Below are 16,451 nucleotides of genomic sequence, written 5' to 3' on the forward strand. Positions count from 1 at the left end.
AGAGTTATGCAAAGGTATTCATCAGAATTTTTTCTCCAATACTGCATCCCACAATGACAGTATGTTTGTCCACCTCCCATGAAATAATTAAAGATGACCGTGTCCCTATTTTCACCTTGACACACAAATATTTTTGTTAGTTGGGTAGTTTTTCCTGACACACACTGATTTAATTGCAAGGAAACCCAGACCTGAAAACTTTTAATTCCACTAATCAGTCCAGTCATAGAAGGTTCTCTTGTCTATTCTTGATAGAAACAAAAGTAGTATTTAGGTACTGATCAATATTAAGTTCCAAAACAAATAGGAAGAAAATTTCTCAGAAGCATGACAGCCTCTATGACTGCTTTCTTAATTCTGACAGCTTTAATTTATTGGTTGAAGAATCAATGGGACAAAAAATAAAGACAACAAGTCTGAATACCTGTTTCTACCTTTCAGGATATCTGTCTTCCTGTTCTAAGAGCCAAGTGAAATAAAAGACTGACTCTTAGCACCTTTTGTAGGCTAAAGGCTAGACTTTCACTTTATTTCATGAGATTTTTTTATGCCTACCTCCCTTACCACAGCTTTCTCGTAACAGTAGAGATACTTCCCAAAAAATACTCTCAACTCCCATTCTTAACTTCTACAGAAATTATATCATCTATTGAGGGATCTATTAACATCTAGTGTTGTTTTATATATATTTCTGCAAAGCAATTGCACAGTATCTATAATAAAATACAGGCATAACGTCAACGGGAAACGCGACCTCTCATTGAGTGAATGGTAAGCATGGATAATAAGGATTAATATTGACTGCCAAACCACAATAGAACCAATGAATGTTAAGGGAATGGAGAAGGGAGTAACTGCGGAGAAGAGTATTTTAAAAAAAAAAAAAAAAAACACACACAAGCTTAAGTCACTCACACGCTGTCACAGACAAAACCTTTAAAATCCTGGACCACATGAGATTTATAGCATATAACTCTTCAGTCAGTTTCCTCACCTCTATCTCACTATCTTTTTCATGCCTCAAAGCAATGGTAAGTTCTCTGATTTTTTCTGCTGATAAGCTCCCATCATAAGATCCACTCTGAGACTTTTCCTCTTCAAGGTGTTGAATTATAGCTTCTTTACTTTTCAATGACAGATTCAGTTGCTCTATAAGTCTAAAATTATAAGATTTTTAATATTAATCTTGCATCATCTACCACCAATTCTCCAGTCATTGCAGTAAATCTTGCAGACAGCTTTCCTAGGTGAAGACTCCAGACAATACTTGTAAAACGTACCTTCACAACCCCTTCTCCCTCCAGAGAAAACAGGAAAGGTGCTGTAACTTTAAAGCAAGCAATAAGGAGGGTTCAGGTGTCTGCAGAGTGCCCATTCTTATTTTCCTCCAGTACCATTTCAAGTGTCAACACTTAAGCTTGAATATTTTAGTTACGTTGTCTTTTACAGCCCACATGAAAAACTTATCCATCTATTCCACTTCTTAGCGCATACAACACCATATCCTAACATGCCATCCCTCAAGTACCTAGTTTCATTTATATTTGTACGTAAACTGGTTGTCGTTTCACAGCAGAAAAAAAAAGTTAGTTCAGTCAATACACATCTTGACACTTTCAGTATTCCAACTGATAAAAACTACAGTGCTTGAGTTTTCTGACAGACAGAAGGGTTATAGGTGAAACCTTTCTGGCATAAGAGGCCAACTGCGATTCTCTTAGTTTTTGTAGCCTAGAGGGTGAAAGTATCTTTTCAACACAATATGAATTCCAGATGTGCTACTCTCAGACAAGTTTAAAGCATTGCACATTAATACTTGAAGCACTTCAAGAAGTCAGATATTCTTCCATTAGCACTATGTTTTTCTGGTCCTGTGAATACTTACACTGATCTACCAACATGTCATTACAGAAGATCCTGCAAACACTGGATCACAAGGGGGGGGGGGTGGGGCGGGGGGGAAGAGAGGGGGAAAACAAACAAACCAAAAAGAGGTCGTTGTTCATCATACTCCATACAGCCTTAACTTTAGTGATCCAATCCTGACAGTTTGTTTCCACAATTTAAGCACTGTCTTCACACAAGCTATAGAGCTGGCAACTCAATTACCTCTGAAAGGGACTGGTTTTATAACTCCTTCCCAGCTCAAGTCACTCAGGAGGACAACTGTGTTCATGCAGAGATGACTAACAGATCGAAAGAGGAAGACAAGAAAGGGAAAGGAGGGAGATAACTTGAGAGCCAGGTTATAATTACTGTGGGGGCACATAAGTTGCAGTATCAAAACCTGTTAGACTCGCATAATTTTACACCACTAGATTTCAGAAATGAAGTTTTCAATCTGTATGCTTTTACAAAAACTGGAAAACACTACAAACCTTGCTTTGGTCCTACCGTAATAAAAAAAACACTATGAAATGAAAGCCTCAGGCCCACATAACTTTCTGTTACCAGGGCAGATCAATTATGCAGTTACTCACAGAGTAGTTACCTGCAGGGTTCAGTCACAAACAGACAGTAAAAGATACTCCAAAGTATAAGGAATCATAACGATCTTTTGATCTGCACTCTGGGCTCATATCCCCAAACTAACTAAGCTTTACTGGGAAGCTTGTCAGTACCTTACCCTACATATCTTAAAACAATACACAACAAACAAAGAAACTCCAAAACGTACACATTTCCCCCACCTAAATTTATTGAACAACTCACACACCTTTCCAACTATGTGCCAAACAAAGTAAAGCCAGTGCTTTGCAAAGTACAATCAAGCCTATGAAGCACAAACAAGCTGTGTTTCTCTTCCAACCAACCCCAAACAGATACATCACCGGGACTGATGAGTACCAAAACACCATGGAAGCAGTAAGTGAACACAAACGGTAGTCAAGTTCTATTCAGCAATGGTTCCAAGAAAGCAGCAAGCACAAGTCCATGAAGTTACAAAGATGCTTTAAAGCAGGACATGCTCATGTCACATGCATAGTGATTCTCCACCGCGTTCATTTAATAGCTGAATAGGTAGGACGGCCAGTAACACTCACTCATTTATCTGAGTGTAGGATCAAACTATTAAAATCTATATCCACGTCAGATACTTCACACTTTAAACAAAGAATTCCAGTGGTTAGAAACATCACCAGCAAGAGTTCTGACCTGTCTTTCTCAGCTCCTGTAATCATATCCAGATCCTTTGCAGGGGCATTCATAATTAAAGAAAGTTTCTGCTCAGCAGCTATTCTCAGAGCTTTCTCCTTCTCTGTCATTGCAATGGCTTTTTCCACATCATCTTGGGCAGCTTTAAGATTCTGTAAATAAAACACACAATCCTGATGCTTATAAGAACAAAATGCTCACAAAATTTTTCACATATTGAAGTTTCTTCTACAAAACATATGTTGGTATGTTTAATTTAGCAACTTTTACCAAGTATTTCAAGCGCTTTGCAAATGCTTCTGAACTCTGTGTGTCTGCATTTTCAAGATTAATCTATTTTCTGTGGTACATAAGAAGGAAAGTTTGTTTCAAAGAAATAAAACAAATACCCTAACTTATAGCAGAACTGGAAACAAAAGTGCCCCTATGCTAAGGCTTTAGATTTAGCTATTATAATTTGGCTTTGTCCCACTGTCCTCCCACTATCATAATTAATAGCTACACTTAAATTAAAGAGGTTAAAGAAGGGCTTTTTTATTCCATCAGAAATTAAATTAATATTCATAGGCTCACTGTAGCTAATTGGAATTCTTCCCAACATCATTTATAATATTTTGCAAGAATTGATAAAGTATAAACCAGACACTTTTCTCTTGAGCAGCAATGGAAACAGAGGTAACACCCAGAGATTCCAGCCAACTTCCTCTAGTGACCCAGCTCATGGAGACAGGGAACACCAGAAAAAACAGATTTATCATACACTACGTATGTAAAATTTGTTTCAGATCTTAACTTTTATATTGTAAGCTTTCCTACTGTGCTCACTCTATTTTCCTTTCTACAAAATAAATGCCTCCTTGTAGCCCAAAAAGCAATTGCCCTCTCTCCTTCAAGTCTATACAAACATGGGGAAGGTGAAGGAAAAGTCCTTCCCCACTAGACTTCACCACTCACCCCCTCTTCTGTAAAGTTGTTCTGCAAGCATTCATCTTTCAATCAAAACCTCTGAAGGAAATTAATCTTTGTTAGCATTACCTGAATCTTTGTAATTACATGGTGCTACCTAAACAAGTGACTAATAGTACTCTGCAGGGTTCACATTCATAAGCATAATAAAATTAATGTCAGAGGTCAACACTATCTTCAGGCTACAGAAAATACAATATCACCATGAGATTAGAATATTTGCCCTTCTACCTGACAGATCTGGGGAACACCAGTCTGACCAGCTGTTTTGGTACAGAGCAAGCAACTTAGGAACTTCTCTACCTATCCAATAGCACAAAGAATGCTTTGAGAAATCCCAGTTCCACTGAACTGAAAACAAAAGGTCATGGAGGTTCCCCCCTCTTTCTCCATGAAACAGCTCACCGTTTTACAAATGCTGCTAAATCATCCTGATAGAAAATACCATCAGGAGATTGCTACCAATATCTTCCGTGACCAATTCATTCTTCAGAGATGGAAAAGCAAATATTGGAATATAACCACTTGTGCTAGTTCTGTTTACTTACAGAAAGAGCACTAGATGTCTATCCCCCGCACAAACACAGCTACAAAATCCCATACCTACAGATAAGTGTATACAGTCAATGATGCAAAACAATCATGAGCTTATGTATTTCTAGAATTTGACACAAACATTTCCAGCACAGACCATTCAGTATCAAATTTGTTCTTTACAAGAAACTGAACTTCTCCTTGCTCCTAAGGAAGCATGTTATTCATACAGAGAAATTTTTTTTGCCTTTACACTACAAAATGAAGCAAACATAAAGCAATTCCCCTGTAAAGATATCAGCAGTGGCTCAACAATAAATACAGGAATAAACTGTCTCAATCACAGACAGCAAGGAATTAAAAAAAGATGTTAATAACAACCCTGTGGAACAGGAGAATGTTATGCAAAAAGGTGATATAGTGACAGCAGAAGCCAATAACATGGGCAGATAAAGGTCAAACTAACAATAGAGTGTAAGGCATGCAGGCACAACACAGGGAAGTGCCCACTGGTTCACCTATCCAGAAGCTGCCACGAGTAGGTGGCCTCTCTCAGCCTATAGGAGTGGAGACAGAAACCTCAGATCCTGTGGCTTTCCATATTGCAATACTGAGATCCTCTATACAGATGGGAAGTGACCGGAGTGCTTACAGAGCAGTTTCAGCTATTTATGAAGCTGAGACCTTATCAGTAAATTGTTCAAAATCCAGTCCTTCTTCCTCTAAACAAACTGCAGTTCTGAAAACATAGCCTGCTCACACTGGAATTTAGGGTTAGATCTGTGCTGAATGTACCTAAATACCGCCAATAGGTACACGTTTCCTGAAGAACTGCTATCCCTCATATTTGACAGAGCTAGTGCAGCTAAAACAACCTTTCCTTCCCTTTTTTTTTGGGGGGGGGTCTGGTTTTGTTCTGGCTATGTTTCCAGGAAAGCTGAAACAATTTTGAAAATACAGGTAGATCATAATATCAAGTCTCAGACAATAGCACAAAGCCAGTACTGATTTCTAATTACTCCTTCAGTTTTGGCCACTCACCTCTTCCAGAAAGTTTATTCTGCTAGTCAGGATTTCTTCCATTTCTTGCATCTTCTTTTGCGCCTCTTCTTTCACATGCTGTATCTCAGCATCACCACCCTGGGCCAAGCTTTCAACTGCTTTACTGAAAGACCATAACATAGATAGAAGTCACATTGCATATCAGAGTGGAAAACATTTCAAGTGCAGGTGGCTGATAGATTACGCATAAGAAAGTGTCTTCCACTTTATCTGTACCTGCTCGTCACTTTAAGGTTAAATACAACTATCTACGCACTATACAACAATTTTGGTGGTATGGTCTGGAGTTCCACATGCAAGCCTTGTCACAATGGATAAGCAAGCACTATGTATGTATGATGAAGTGTAACATTTCCTTCTTATTTTTAAAGCTTCCAAATACAGCATCAAGCCTTTGGTAGCGCTGTATTTTCTACAAAAAGCAGCGCTGGATTAGACTGAAGATACATAGCCCCTGAGACTTCTCCAATTGCTTTTCCAGTAATTGTTAATACCTTGTAAGAAAAGAACAGCTAGTGTTTCCTCACTCAACAAAGGATGATCACTTGTTTATGATTTCCCCCTAAATTTTGCTTCCCATTATGAACTTGTGCAAGGCTCCATTCAAATCCCAGCAATACCTTTTGACAGCTACCTGGAAAGACGAAACAAAAATTAATCTGGTCCTCGGGAGCTACTTGAAACTAGGCCTTTCTGAACTACTGAAAAAAGGCTAACTGGTAACAATTCAATGCCATGTGAGGTAGGCCACACACACAAAGAAAATTCCACTGAAGCCAAGGCCCATGTAGCAGTCAGTAGCAGCCAGTAGCAGCCAGTCATTGCCAACCTGGATTAGTTTCAAACCAGACATCTAGAAGGAAGCAATTTAACAGGCTATTGTCAGCCCTCCAGTCATCCATTCCCTCCCCAAAGCATGTTTCACCTTGCCCATGCCATAAGACAATGTAGCATCACGTAATCTTTAAATATATTTTAAAAATTCTAATATTTATTTAGAAAAGAGGTTCTAACAGGAAAGCAGGAATTTTAAGTGTATTAATTTTTAAATTAAATTTAATTTTTAACTAAAAAAAAATAATCACAAGATTCACTCTAGATTAGTTCTGAACTGCTCTCTGAGCCTTACTGAGAAAAGTTTTGTGTAGTGTCTTCTCAATCTAGCGCTGTTAAAAAAAAAAAAGTCCACTTCTTCACCTGTTGAGAGAATTAAGCTCTTCACCTAACATCTACAATAGGAATGCTAAGCCATTCCCAAGAATGTAATTTAAGAATTCATTGTAATGAATGAAGCAATTTCTAGATAAGTGCCTTTAAAATACTACTTTGGGATCCTCATATTCCTAGAGCATCAGGAAAAAACAAAAAGAAGCAAGATCTTGGAAATCCTAAGTAACAAACATCGAGAAATACACTGATACTTACGAGGCTTTGATGAGTAGTTTCTCTCTCTCCTGCAGATCACGCTTCAGACTTTCTATCTCAACTTTCAGCTCAATGTTCTAGGACAAAAGAATGAAAGTGTCTGGAGAGAATTCAGAGGTCACCTTACCCAAAAGTTGTTGGCAATCTGTAGATTACTTTTTGCTTGGACCAGCAAATATAAAGTATCATTGGGCTAAGAATAGCCTAGACGCATTTTAACTTTTAAAAATATGCATTCTTTCAATTTAGAGCAATAAAACTAGAAGCTAAAACAGGTAACCTTCCCACAAAACAAACTCTTAAAAAACGTATGAAATTCTATTAGATTATTCTAAGTGCATACGATTTTGTATATTTCTTCAGTGGGACCATCAAACTTCTGCTGCATTCGCTCCTCCAGAAAGTATATACGAAGCTTCAGGTTGAAGTTCTCTTTTTTCAGATCAGTGATTTGCTGTGAAATAAGAAAGAGAAATTATGCCATGTGTTTCAAAACAAGTAAAATAAAGACTGAAAACAACTATCATCTGGTTTTGCTCTCCACAGGACAAGATTAGAATTCAACCCACTGGACATGGTTAAACATGTACTTATGTGTGCGAGATATACAAACACACATATATTCAAATTTTGAAGCTGTCAATAACAGCTTATGGTACCAAAGTCAAAATGAAAAATCCTTCCAAGACAGTGTCACCCAGGGAGATGCAAATACTCAAAGCCCTTTAATAGGTTTCTATCTTCTCCAGCTTCAGCACACGTCACAACATTTTTATGGCTAGGGTGGTGTGACACAACTCTTTTCTCTGCCCCCACCATCCCCTTCCTCACCTGAACACGAGATCCTACTCTAGCCTACCGCTTCTGAATGTTTTGGGGTTTTGTTTGGGTTTTGGGGTTTGTTTTTTTTTTTTTTTTAAGGTATATAAGCACATTGGCACACACACAAACTCTTTGTGTAAGACCTTATCATTTAGCATGTGTTCATTTTTAGCCCTGCAAAACTCTGAGACACTAGCACTTAAGCAAATAATAATTATAAAATAGTATTTTTTAAAATTATATAATATATGCTGTTGTGCAGGCAGTGCTCTTTAGAATGTTCCTTAAGTACTAAAACATTCTCTGACTTCACACAAAAAGAATCCAAGAGAATTTTTTAAATGTAAAAATATTAAGTAGTTCTTTATTCTATACAATAGAACTTGAATAAATTTTTAGATGTTATGTTGAAACAGAAGTATTTTCTTGGCAAAAGCTTGGGATGGTAGCCTTATTCATGGGGAGAAAAGCCACAAGCACACAAAGCATGTGAGTGAAATCAAACATCAATAAAACCTTTATCCCATCCCATGTTTCATAGTGCAATTCTTTGGGAAAAAATTGCTTACAATTTTTAACCTTCCTAGTAGAAGCAGTAACATAGTTGATGGCTTCATTAAAGAAAGGAGTCTCTCTCTAAATTTTTTTTAAGAGACTAAGCATAAAACATTCATTCAAATAAGAATTGTGTCCCCTGCCGTATGCTTTCAGCAAAAGGAAATCTAATATGTTACAGAGCTACTAATAAAATATTTATGTAGCCTTTTCCCAAACAGTATAGTACCACTTGTAAAAATTATTAGCAATACAATTCTTAAAATATTTGGCTCATGAAACCTAAGATTATTTTCTGTAACTGCACTCAGAACCGGCATCTGCAAACAATTCTTCAGTTTAATAATCTTTGCCCAGCAAGATGCCTCATCATTATTCACACAGTAAATATCATACAAGCAACTGAAAATACACTTGACAACACAAACTTTGTGGCCCATTCACACATCCTGAAGAAGCCTGTCTTTAGAAACAGCAGCAATACATATATTTAACTTTATCTTTGTTTCCCTACAATTGCAATTGGATGATCACAAACAGTAGTGGATATAAACTTGAACTACGCAAGTTACATCTGCTTAAAGCATGATACCTCATGAGTATCACATGGTATCTTGGATAATTGGAAAAACTGTTTCAGAATGTTCAAAGAGATGAAAGCACGAAAACAATGCAACTTTGTACTTCAATTCACATCACAGAGCCCAATGCAGAACACTGATCGAAACTTAAATCCTTATTTGGAATAAGCAAAGAAATTAAAGATTTCTTAAATGAAGCAAAGCTGCACAACTGGGTTAGGTCCTGCCCGTCTTGCTGTCAAGTTCAGCACTATGTTCAACTAGTGAGAGCAGACCTTATAACATTTGGTTTGGGTTTGATTTTGTTGTTTTGTTTGGGGTTTTTTTGGTTGTGGTGGTTTTTTGTTGGTTTTTTTTTTTTTTTTTAAAAAGCTGCCAATAGATCATTCCTAACAGTCTTTGTTTGCTCATTCAGAAAATGTCTAAGTGCCAAAGACCCTCTGAAAATGTATCAGTTGAACTCCTAGTTAATCTTCACATATTCGGTACATTTCTGAGTCAAAAGGAAAAAAAAATATTCAAAAGAACTCAGCATACCTTAATTCTACTCACAGTGGCAACAGAATTAAACCAAAGAGCTTAAGGGTACTATTTTCAAAAGGCAAACAAAATGGACTACGCAATCATAAACCAAGAAGTGAAACAAATGTCTTTGACATTCAGTTTCTCAGAGGAAAGTTAATTCAGGCAGACTACAATTAAAAAGTTATAGCTTACTAAAAGACAACGTGTAAAATGTTAACAAGTTCACACTGGAAAAGGGATTTTAATGCCAATCCTCTCGACTTTTAAAGTTAAGGCATTTAAAGACTCGGTCTTGATTCCTTTATGCATTTTGATTTCTGTATTTAAAAAAGGAATGAAAGAAGAGAAATAGCAGACACTTCTTGAAAAAACAGGACACTGCAATACACTCTACACAGAAAACGGCACACCACAGACAGCATGGTAGCAAATACCACTTGCCTAGCTCAGTTTAGCTTCTTTCCAAGTCTGCATAGAGCCACATTTATGCAAAATTGCATCTGTCAGCAGAGGCTGTGGTTTCACAGCACACCACAGTTTTTGCCAGCAGAGGCCATTTTACAAGACAGCAAAACTCTAAGTGGGTTAGGGGAGACAAGAAAATACCCACAAATATTATTACTTAGTTCCCTAACTTGACACCATTTATCCTTTCTATTCACAAACATCTAATAAACTATAACAAGGTCCTCAAAGATGCCTTTTACTTTGCGCATGTAATCACATTTTCTATCACAAGGTGGTTCCCTCCCATCTTGCAAGAAAGTGGGACACACCATAAGTAATAAAAAAATAAAATAATAATCTACACCTCTAATATTATCTAGCTCAGCATCTTCTCCAGGTCTAAACATAAAAGGACCTTTTCTACATGGATCCATCCTTTAGTAGCCATTCAAGGGTCATTACACCCATCGCGTTCTCTCTGAGCCACAAAGCAAGGAGCCTACTCTTTTCATTACTGCCCTCTCACATCCTGTATAAATAACGTTGCCTCAAAGATCAGCAAATTCATGCAGTAATATATACATACACAAACCATCTCCAAGCAGGAGATGCCAGGAACTTCACCTGCTAATTCAGATTTGTTTTAAAGTGGGCTAAGAACAGCCCTGCAATGTCAGGCCAAAAGCGCATCTAAACGCAGCTCCTACTGGATGCTTGGTAAGCAGTAGAACGACAAAGAAAGTAAATGCTCCCTTTCTCAAGTTTAGCCTTCCAGCTGCCGGCAATATTAAAGACTCAAAAACAGAAGTTATAGAAATATCTCTGTGTTTAAGTGTGTTCTTCCCTTACTTAAATGGATTTTTGAGCTCCATTATACTGTTGCATCCATAAAAACCTATGAGAAGTTTTACAGCTCAGTTTAACATAAGGGGTATGTACGTACCAGGGAGCCAGAGGTCTGGGGGGAGACCCCTTCTCCTCTACATCATACAGAACAAACAACAACAGATTTTTTCACCCCTTCTAAAGTTTTTTCCCCTGTGCAAACGAACACTGATGATAATAACCACTTGCAGAATGTACATTCTAGACTGAGGTCTTTGGCACATATCGCAGTAAAAAACTTTAAGCACCTACTGAATGCCAAGGCAGTGTCTTTCTACCCCAGCCAATACACAAAAACAAAAGAGAAAGTAAAATAGTTACAGACTGTAAAAAAACATCCTTCACCAAGGCTTTCCAAAACAAGCTTTAAATTCTGAGCAAAGAGCATAACTTTCTCCTCAGAGGGACATAAGGCCACAAGAAACTGAAGGAGTTTAGAAGAAACACTAATTTCAAATATAATAACGCTACAAAAGTTAACAGCAGTTACAGAAGTACACGAAAAACTGCAGACACTCGAACACATCCTAAAGATAGCAAGCCACGGCCTTATCTGTAGCACTCATCCTGGAGATGTTTCTTCACACAGTCATAAGAACTTGAATTAAACAATTTAAAACTTCTTACAGGGAAGTTGTCCTGCAACACAGCTACACTCCAACAAAATCATCATTCAGCAGTTATAAACAATTGGTTTATTCAATTTAAATAACCCATACAATTAATACATTTTTTAAAAATATATAATGTTTTTCTTTATATTCTAGTAAGTGTCAAAACCAGCTTTATCTACAGAATTGTCACAATGATACTAGACCTTTACAACAGAAGTATTCCAAACACACTCATACGTAATTATAAAGGTAAAAGGTATTATACAGCAGTCAATGAACTAAAAAGTCAAATCTTGTACCAGTCTAAACAAAAATGAACGTGATGCTTCAGTGAAATAAATCAATTGCAGACTTGCAAACCAAGTTGTTATGTTTCTGGTGATTACGTGAACTTTTGAGCAGACAGTGCCAGTTTTTGTTTCACAACTTAAGAGCAGCAGTTGGCTAGTCTTAACAATAAAATTCTGCCTCGCTTTTTGAACACAATACCTAAGAAATGGAGGTTCAAAGCACAGAAGCCAGCTGGTCACACCTCCAACAGATCTTTGTTGACTGACAGAACTAAGAACCTGACTGGGAGAGTCAACACTTTAGCCAGCATGTTAGAAATACCATAGATCTGTCACCAAGTCTTATGTTAAAAGTCTGCTTACATTTTCGTAGTCCTTCATGGTCCGAGCTCTAGTTGGTGAGACTGTATCTTCTGTCACATCCGGTAACACTGAACATTTACGAAGACAGAACAAGTTCAGACAGCGGAATCTCTAAGCTAGGCTTCAATTTGGCAACAGCAAAGGGCTATGCTAATCTAAACATAACAAAAGTACACCACCATTTGGGAAGCCAGGGAGGCATTTTTTTGCTCCTTGTTTACATTACATGTTAGTGCTACTAAGTAGTTAGCATCTAGATCTCTTTCTGATCACAGTAAGTTGTCTATCACTTAAGCTCCCAAATTCCAACATCACCCATTTAAGCCAAGATGTACACTAAAATTAAGCTATGTGAGGTACGCTTTCAAGAATAACTGCTCAGAGCAACTGCAAAGGACTCCCATATTAGCATTAAGTCCTATTAAACTATTAGAAAGCAGTTAAAATTTTTCAGTATCTTACTGGTCACAGGCCAGGCCTCCACCTTGGGCTCAGGGAAGCCACGGACAGAGGAAATGGCCACTTTCTAGGTTCCCAAAATGTAATCCCTGCTGAATATATATCTACTTAAACTTCTCTTTGCACACACGTTCTATAACAGCCACATTGAACAGGACTGCATAACTCACTTCCACTCAAGTCTGTGAAAGTAAACTTTTAATCAGAATAATGAGACTGTATAAAACATCTAGCACTTACATAATCTTAAATATAAAGCAGAGGTAGCTGAGGACTCTGACTCTCATACTAACTAAGAGAAAATACTTCATTTAAAGTACTTCCAAAGTTGTTATGCAAGTATGTATAGCAGTCTTGAAAATAACCCAAAGAATACCAGCCAGTGGTTTTTAAATGCTGACATTCTAATCAATTTCACAAGATAGCTTTCCTAGGACACATGCAGAATACCGTAACATTATTTCACAGCTTTGGTATGTTTCTTGTATTTGCTTCCTTTCATGAACAAATAGATCTTCCTGGTAAACCATCTAATTTGTCTAAGTTTCAATTACATACTTCATCTATACAATGAAGTCAGCCAAGTAGCGTTACTGGACACATGCATGCATAAAGAGAAATCAAAAACATACACCTTGAGTTTACATAGGCAGGTTTCAAAATAATACTATTCAGCCATTTTAGTTTAAAATAAGAGTTTCAAGCAAGTTTCTCACACCTGAAGATGAGCAGAGTTCCATGGTCATGAATATGGGTACGTGGCTATCAGTAAAAAACATACTGAATTACAGCTTCTATTCAACAGGAATTAGATCGAATGCTTCTTAACCCACGACTAGATAAACGCGGAGATACTAAGTCTAGATCAGGTCTTCGGGCAGGATGTAACTCTGCACAGCTGAACTGAAAAACCCAATGATACGCACTACCCAACTTCCCTAAAACTACGTAGAATATGAAACAGTAATATTGCCTTCCTGAACATTCTAAGTATTTTAAGTGCACGAGCCACAAAACCAGTAATCACCTTATGTAAGACTCAGAGCCATAATGACCACAGGTAACAGAGCTGCCAGTAGCAACTGCAGCAGTTGCTGGCGGTTTTATAGTATTAAAAAGACGCAACTTACAAAAAGCTGCATTGCTTAAAGCCATTTGCTGCCTTTTTTCCCTCAGGCACGAGGTTTTTTTCCCTCAGGTTACGAGCCCCGCAGGCACCGCCGAGCCAGGCGCCTCCCCGCCCCGCACAGGGGGCTCCCTCCCACCATCCGGCCTTACCTTCGCCGCCAGCCGGGCCTGGCCGGGGGTTCCCGCGGGAGACGTCTGGCAGCTGGGACACGCTGAGGAAGAAGGAGAACACCGCTGAGGAGCCGAAAACCCCGACCGGTGCCGTCCCCCCGAGCGGTGCCGGCAGGCCCGGCCCCGCCACACGCACCGGCGGGAAGGGGGGCGGAGGGCCCGGCACCCCGTCCCGGCGCGCCAGCACAGAGCCTCAGCCCTCGCCCAAGCACCCTGCCCGCCTACCTGCCCTCAAACGCCACCGGCAGCGTCGGGTCTTCCACCGGCAGCGAGTCCATGGCAGCACCGACCCGCGGGTCCCGCTGGCAGTCAAGAGTCCCGGCTCCTTTGTGCGCCGCTTTGGCGGCTTCGCTGGAATTCAAACGGCTGCAATCGCTTCCGCCATCTTTGCGTCGACGGAGGTGAAGCGGATGAAGCCACGGCGGAGGAGCGTCCGAGGGGAGCACAATAGAAACTAAGAGAGACCCGCCATGTTTGCTGCGGGCGGCGGCTGAAGTTGGGCGGGCAGGCGCCATGTTGGCTGAGGGCAGAGCGGGGCGGGGGATGATGGCGACTGCCAGCTAGGCAAAGGGAGAAAAAGCCGCCGGGCGCCATCTTGAGTGAGGGAAGCCATGGAGGCGTCCGCCAGCCGCCATCTTTTGCAAAGCAGGACAGGCGACGCGTTTAAGCCGCCGTCTTTATTGAGGGCGCAGCGGAGCGTTCCCGGGCACAGCTGCCATCTTTGCTGAGGGCGAGCTGGGCGCGCCTGTTGAGTCGGTGGCGAGGGGTCTGGAGGGCTCGGCCGAGGCTGAGGGACAGGGGTGGGAGCATGGCTGGGCGGCGGTGAGAGGTCCCCCCGCGGGTGCCTTGGGGCCCTGCTCCAAGAAGCATGGCGTTGGAAGAGGCTTTTGCTGGGCTGTGCTGAGATCCCGGGCTCCTGCCAGTCCTGGCAGAGCTGCTGGAGCTGATTGTTTCCATGTCCTCTGCAGCGCCAAACCATCATCAGACTTGGAGAGAGAAATAATTACACTTTAGTTTCAAATTCTAGTCACTATTCTTTGTAACTGGCAGGGGTGAAAATCTGGGAAGGCAGCTGTGTTCATCATCCGTCCTGCATTGAAGCAGGCTGAGTTTGAAACAATCGGGGCGGGGTTTCGTAAAGCAAAGATGTAAATGTTGCAGCTGTCCCACTTTTTCGGGGAGAAAACTCAATTACATTGAACATTGCAAAACACAGTTAGAAATGCTAAATTGAAGTGAATGCCGCCATTGCTTCCCGTCCTTGGTGCTGCCGTCCCTGAGGGCGCAGGGCAGGGCCTGGCCTGGGTGGGTAGGGGGAGCTCCAAACCTCACCTGGCTTCTCCTGCTCTTGGCCCTCGTTTTTAATTCATTACTGGAAACCTGCATGTAGGATTGAAATACTTTCCTGCAACATTTACGACCCCAACCAGGGCATCGTGCTAGGACTTGCTCTCAGCATTACCTGTAATGTGAGGAAGCTCTGTTCCAGCGAGACACTCGCCTGCTCTCGCCCGCAGGAGTAACCATCTGCTTAAGCCTTAGATTTGGTTTCCTCTTCATTACTGAGTGTGTCAGGTTTCACGTACTCACTATCGTGTGTGCTGTCTCAAGGGGATTCTTACCTGGCCAGCAAATAGGACGTGGATAAGGGCTGACCATGGGCCATGGTAATTTTGCGGTTTTATTATTCCGAATTGTCACGGTGCCCTGTTAGCTCCATTTTCTGCAAGTACCTGCTCCAGCTCTATTCAAAACAGATCAAAGTTGTAAGCCTGTAGAACACCCTAGACGGGTGGTAGCGGCCACTACAACCACTGGATGTATATGGTCATGGTGGGCTTCCCATCCCTGCTTCTGTTTTTCAGTTTTGTGTGTAAGTGCATGATGGAGGAGCTGTTAGTGCCCCAAACTGCCAGGAATTGCCAGGTACTACTTAGCACAATGAAGCTCTTAATCTCATCTCCTGTCCCATTGGATGTCCCTCATGCTTTGCACTTGGGGTCTGATGATCCTAAGAGATGTTTGGTCCCTTCAACTCCCCCATGGCCCTTGAGAAACATTTGTCACCTTACATGACTGGGTCCCCTTTTGCAGTGGCCTCACCTTCTGCCAAGCTGAGGTTAAGTTTGCAAAATCAGGTCTGCCAGATGGTGCCAGAATCCGTTCAGCGTCTGAAATGTGGCTTTACATGTTTACAGAGCAGATCTTCATGAATGAGTCCGCTTACTGAAAGGATGACACCAATTGGCTCTTGTTTAAGGTTACAGTAAGGTATTACATATTTGATGCGTGCCATTAAATCAGCATCCATCAGCCCCAAGCACAGCGCAGCTCATTCACTGCTTGTGTGCTATGGGCTGGTAAAGCACCTCTGTGTCTGCAGAGCCACAGTGCACATCCCAACATACTGTCCTTCAAAGGGAAATCAGCAGGGGCCCTCCTTGTTAAGTTTATAATGTACTGAAATG

The 16,451-nt window shown here is 40.4% G+C and overlaps 1 protein-coding gene across 6 annotated transcripts in view; it reads right to left on the minus strand.

The window, feature by feature from the left end:
• The window catches only part of CDK5RAP2 (CDK5 regulatory subunit associated protein 2), an 83,960-nt gene extending 69,301 nt beyond the window's left edge, over positions 1 to 14,659 (minus strand). For 2 of the 6 annotated variants that reach the window (XM_074608455.1, XM_074608453.1), the window contains exons 1-8: positions 14,209 to 14,659; positions 13,963 to 14,024; positions 12,226 to 12,293; positions 7,487 to 7,597; positions 7,144 to 7,220; positions 5,698 to 5,821; positions 3,157 to 3,308; positions 995 to 1,157 (exon numbers count right to left, since the gene is read on the minus strand). In XM_074608455.1, the coding sequence (XP_074464556.1) occupies positions 995 to 1,157; positions 3,157 to 3,308; positions 5,698 to 5,821; positions 7,144 to 7,220; positions 7,487 to 7,597; positions 12,226 to 12,293; positions 13,963 to 14,024; positions 14,209 to 14,498 (1,047 nt within the window). In that variant the 5' untranslated portion in view covers positions 14,499 to 14,659. Of the gene's footprint in view, positions 1 to 994; positions 1,158 to 3,156; positions 3,309 to 5,697; positions 5,822 to 6,212; positions 6,500 to 7,143; positions 7,221 to 7,486; positions 7,598 to 12,225; positions 12,294 to 13,962; positions 14,025 to 14,208 lie in introns of those variants that run through there. The other 4 variants (XM_074608454.1, XM_074608456.1, XM_074608457.1 and 1 more) reach the window with 4 other exon arrangements.
• Positions 14,660 to 16,451: the final 1,792 nt, after the last annotated feature.

This window comes from Larus michahellis, chromosome 15, assembly GCF_964199755.1.
Source record: "Larus michahellis chromosome 15, bLarMic1.1, whole genome shotgun sequence".
NCBI lineage: Eukaryota > Metazoa > Chordata > Aves > Charadriiformes > Laridae > Larus > Larus michahellis.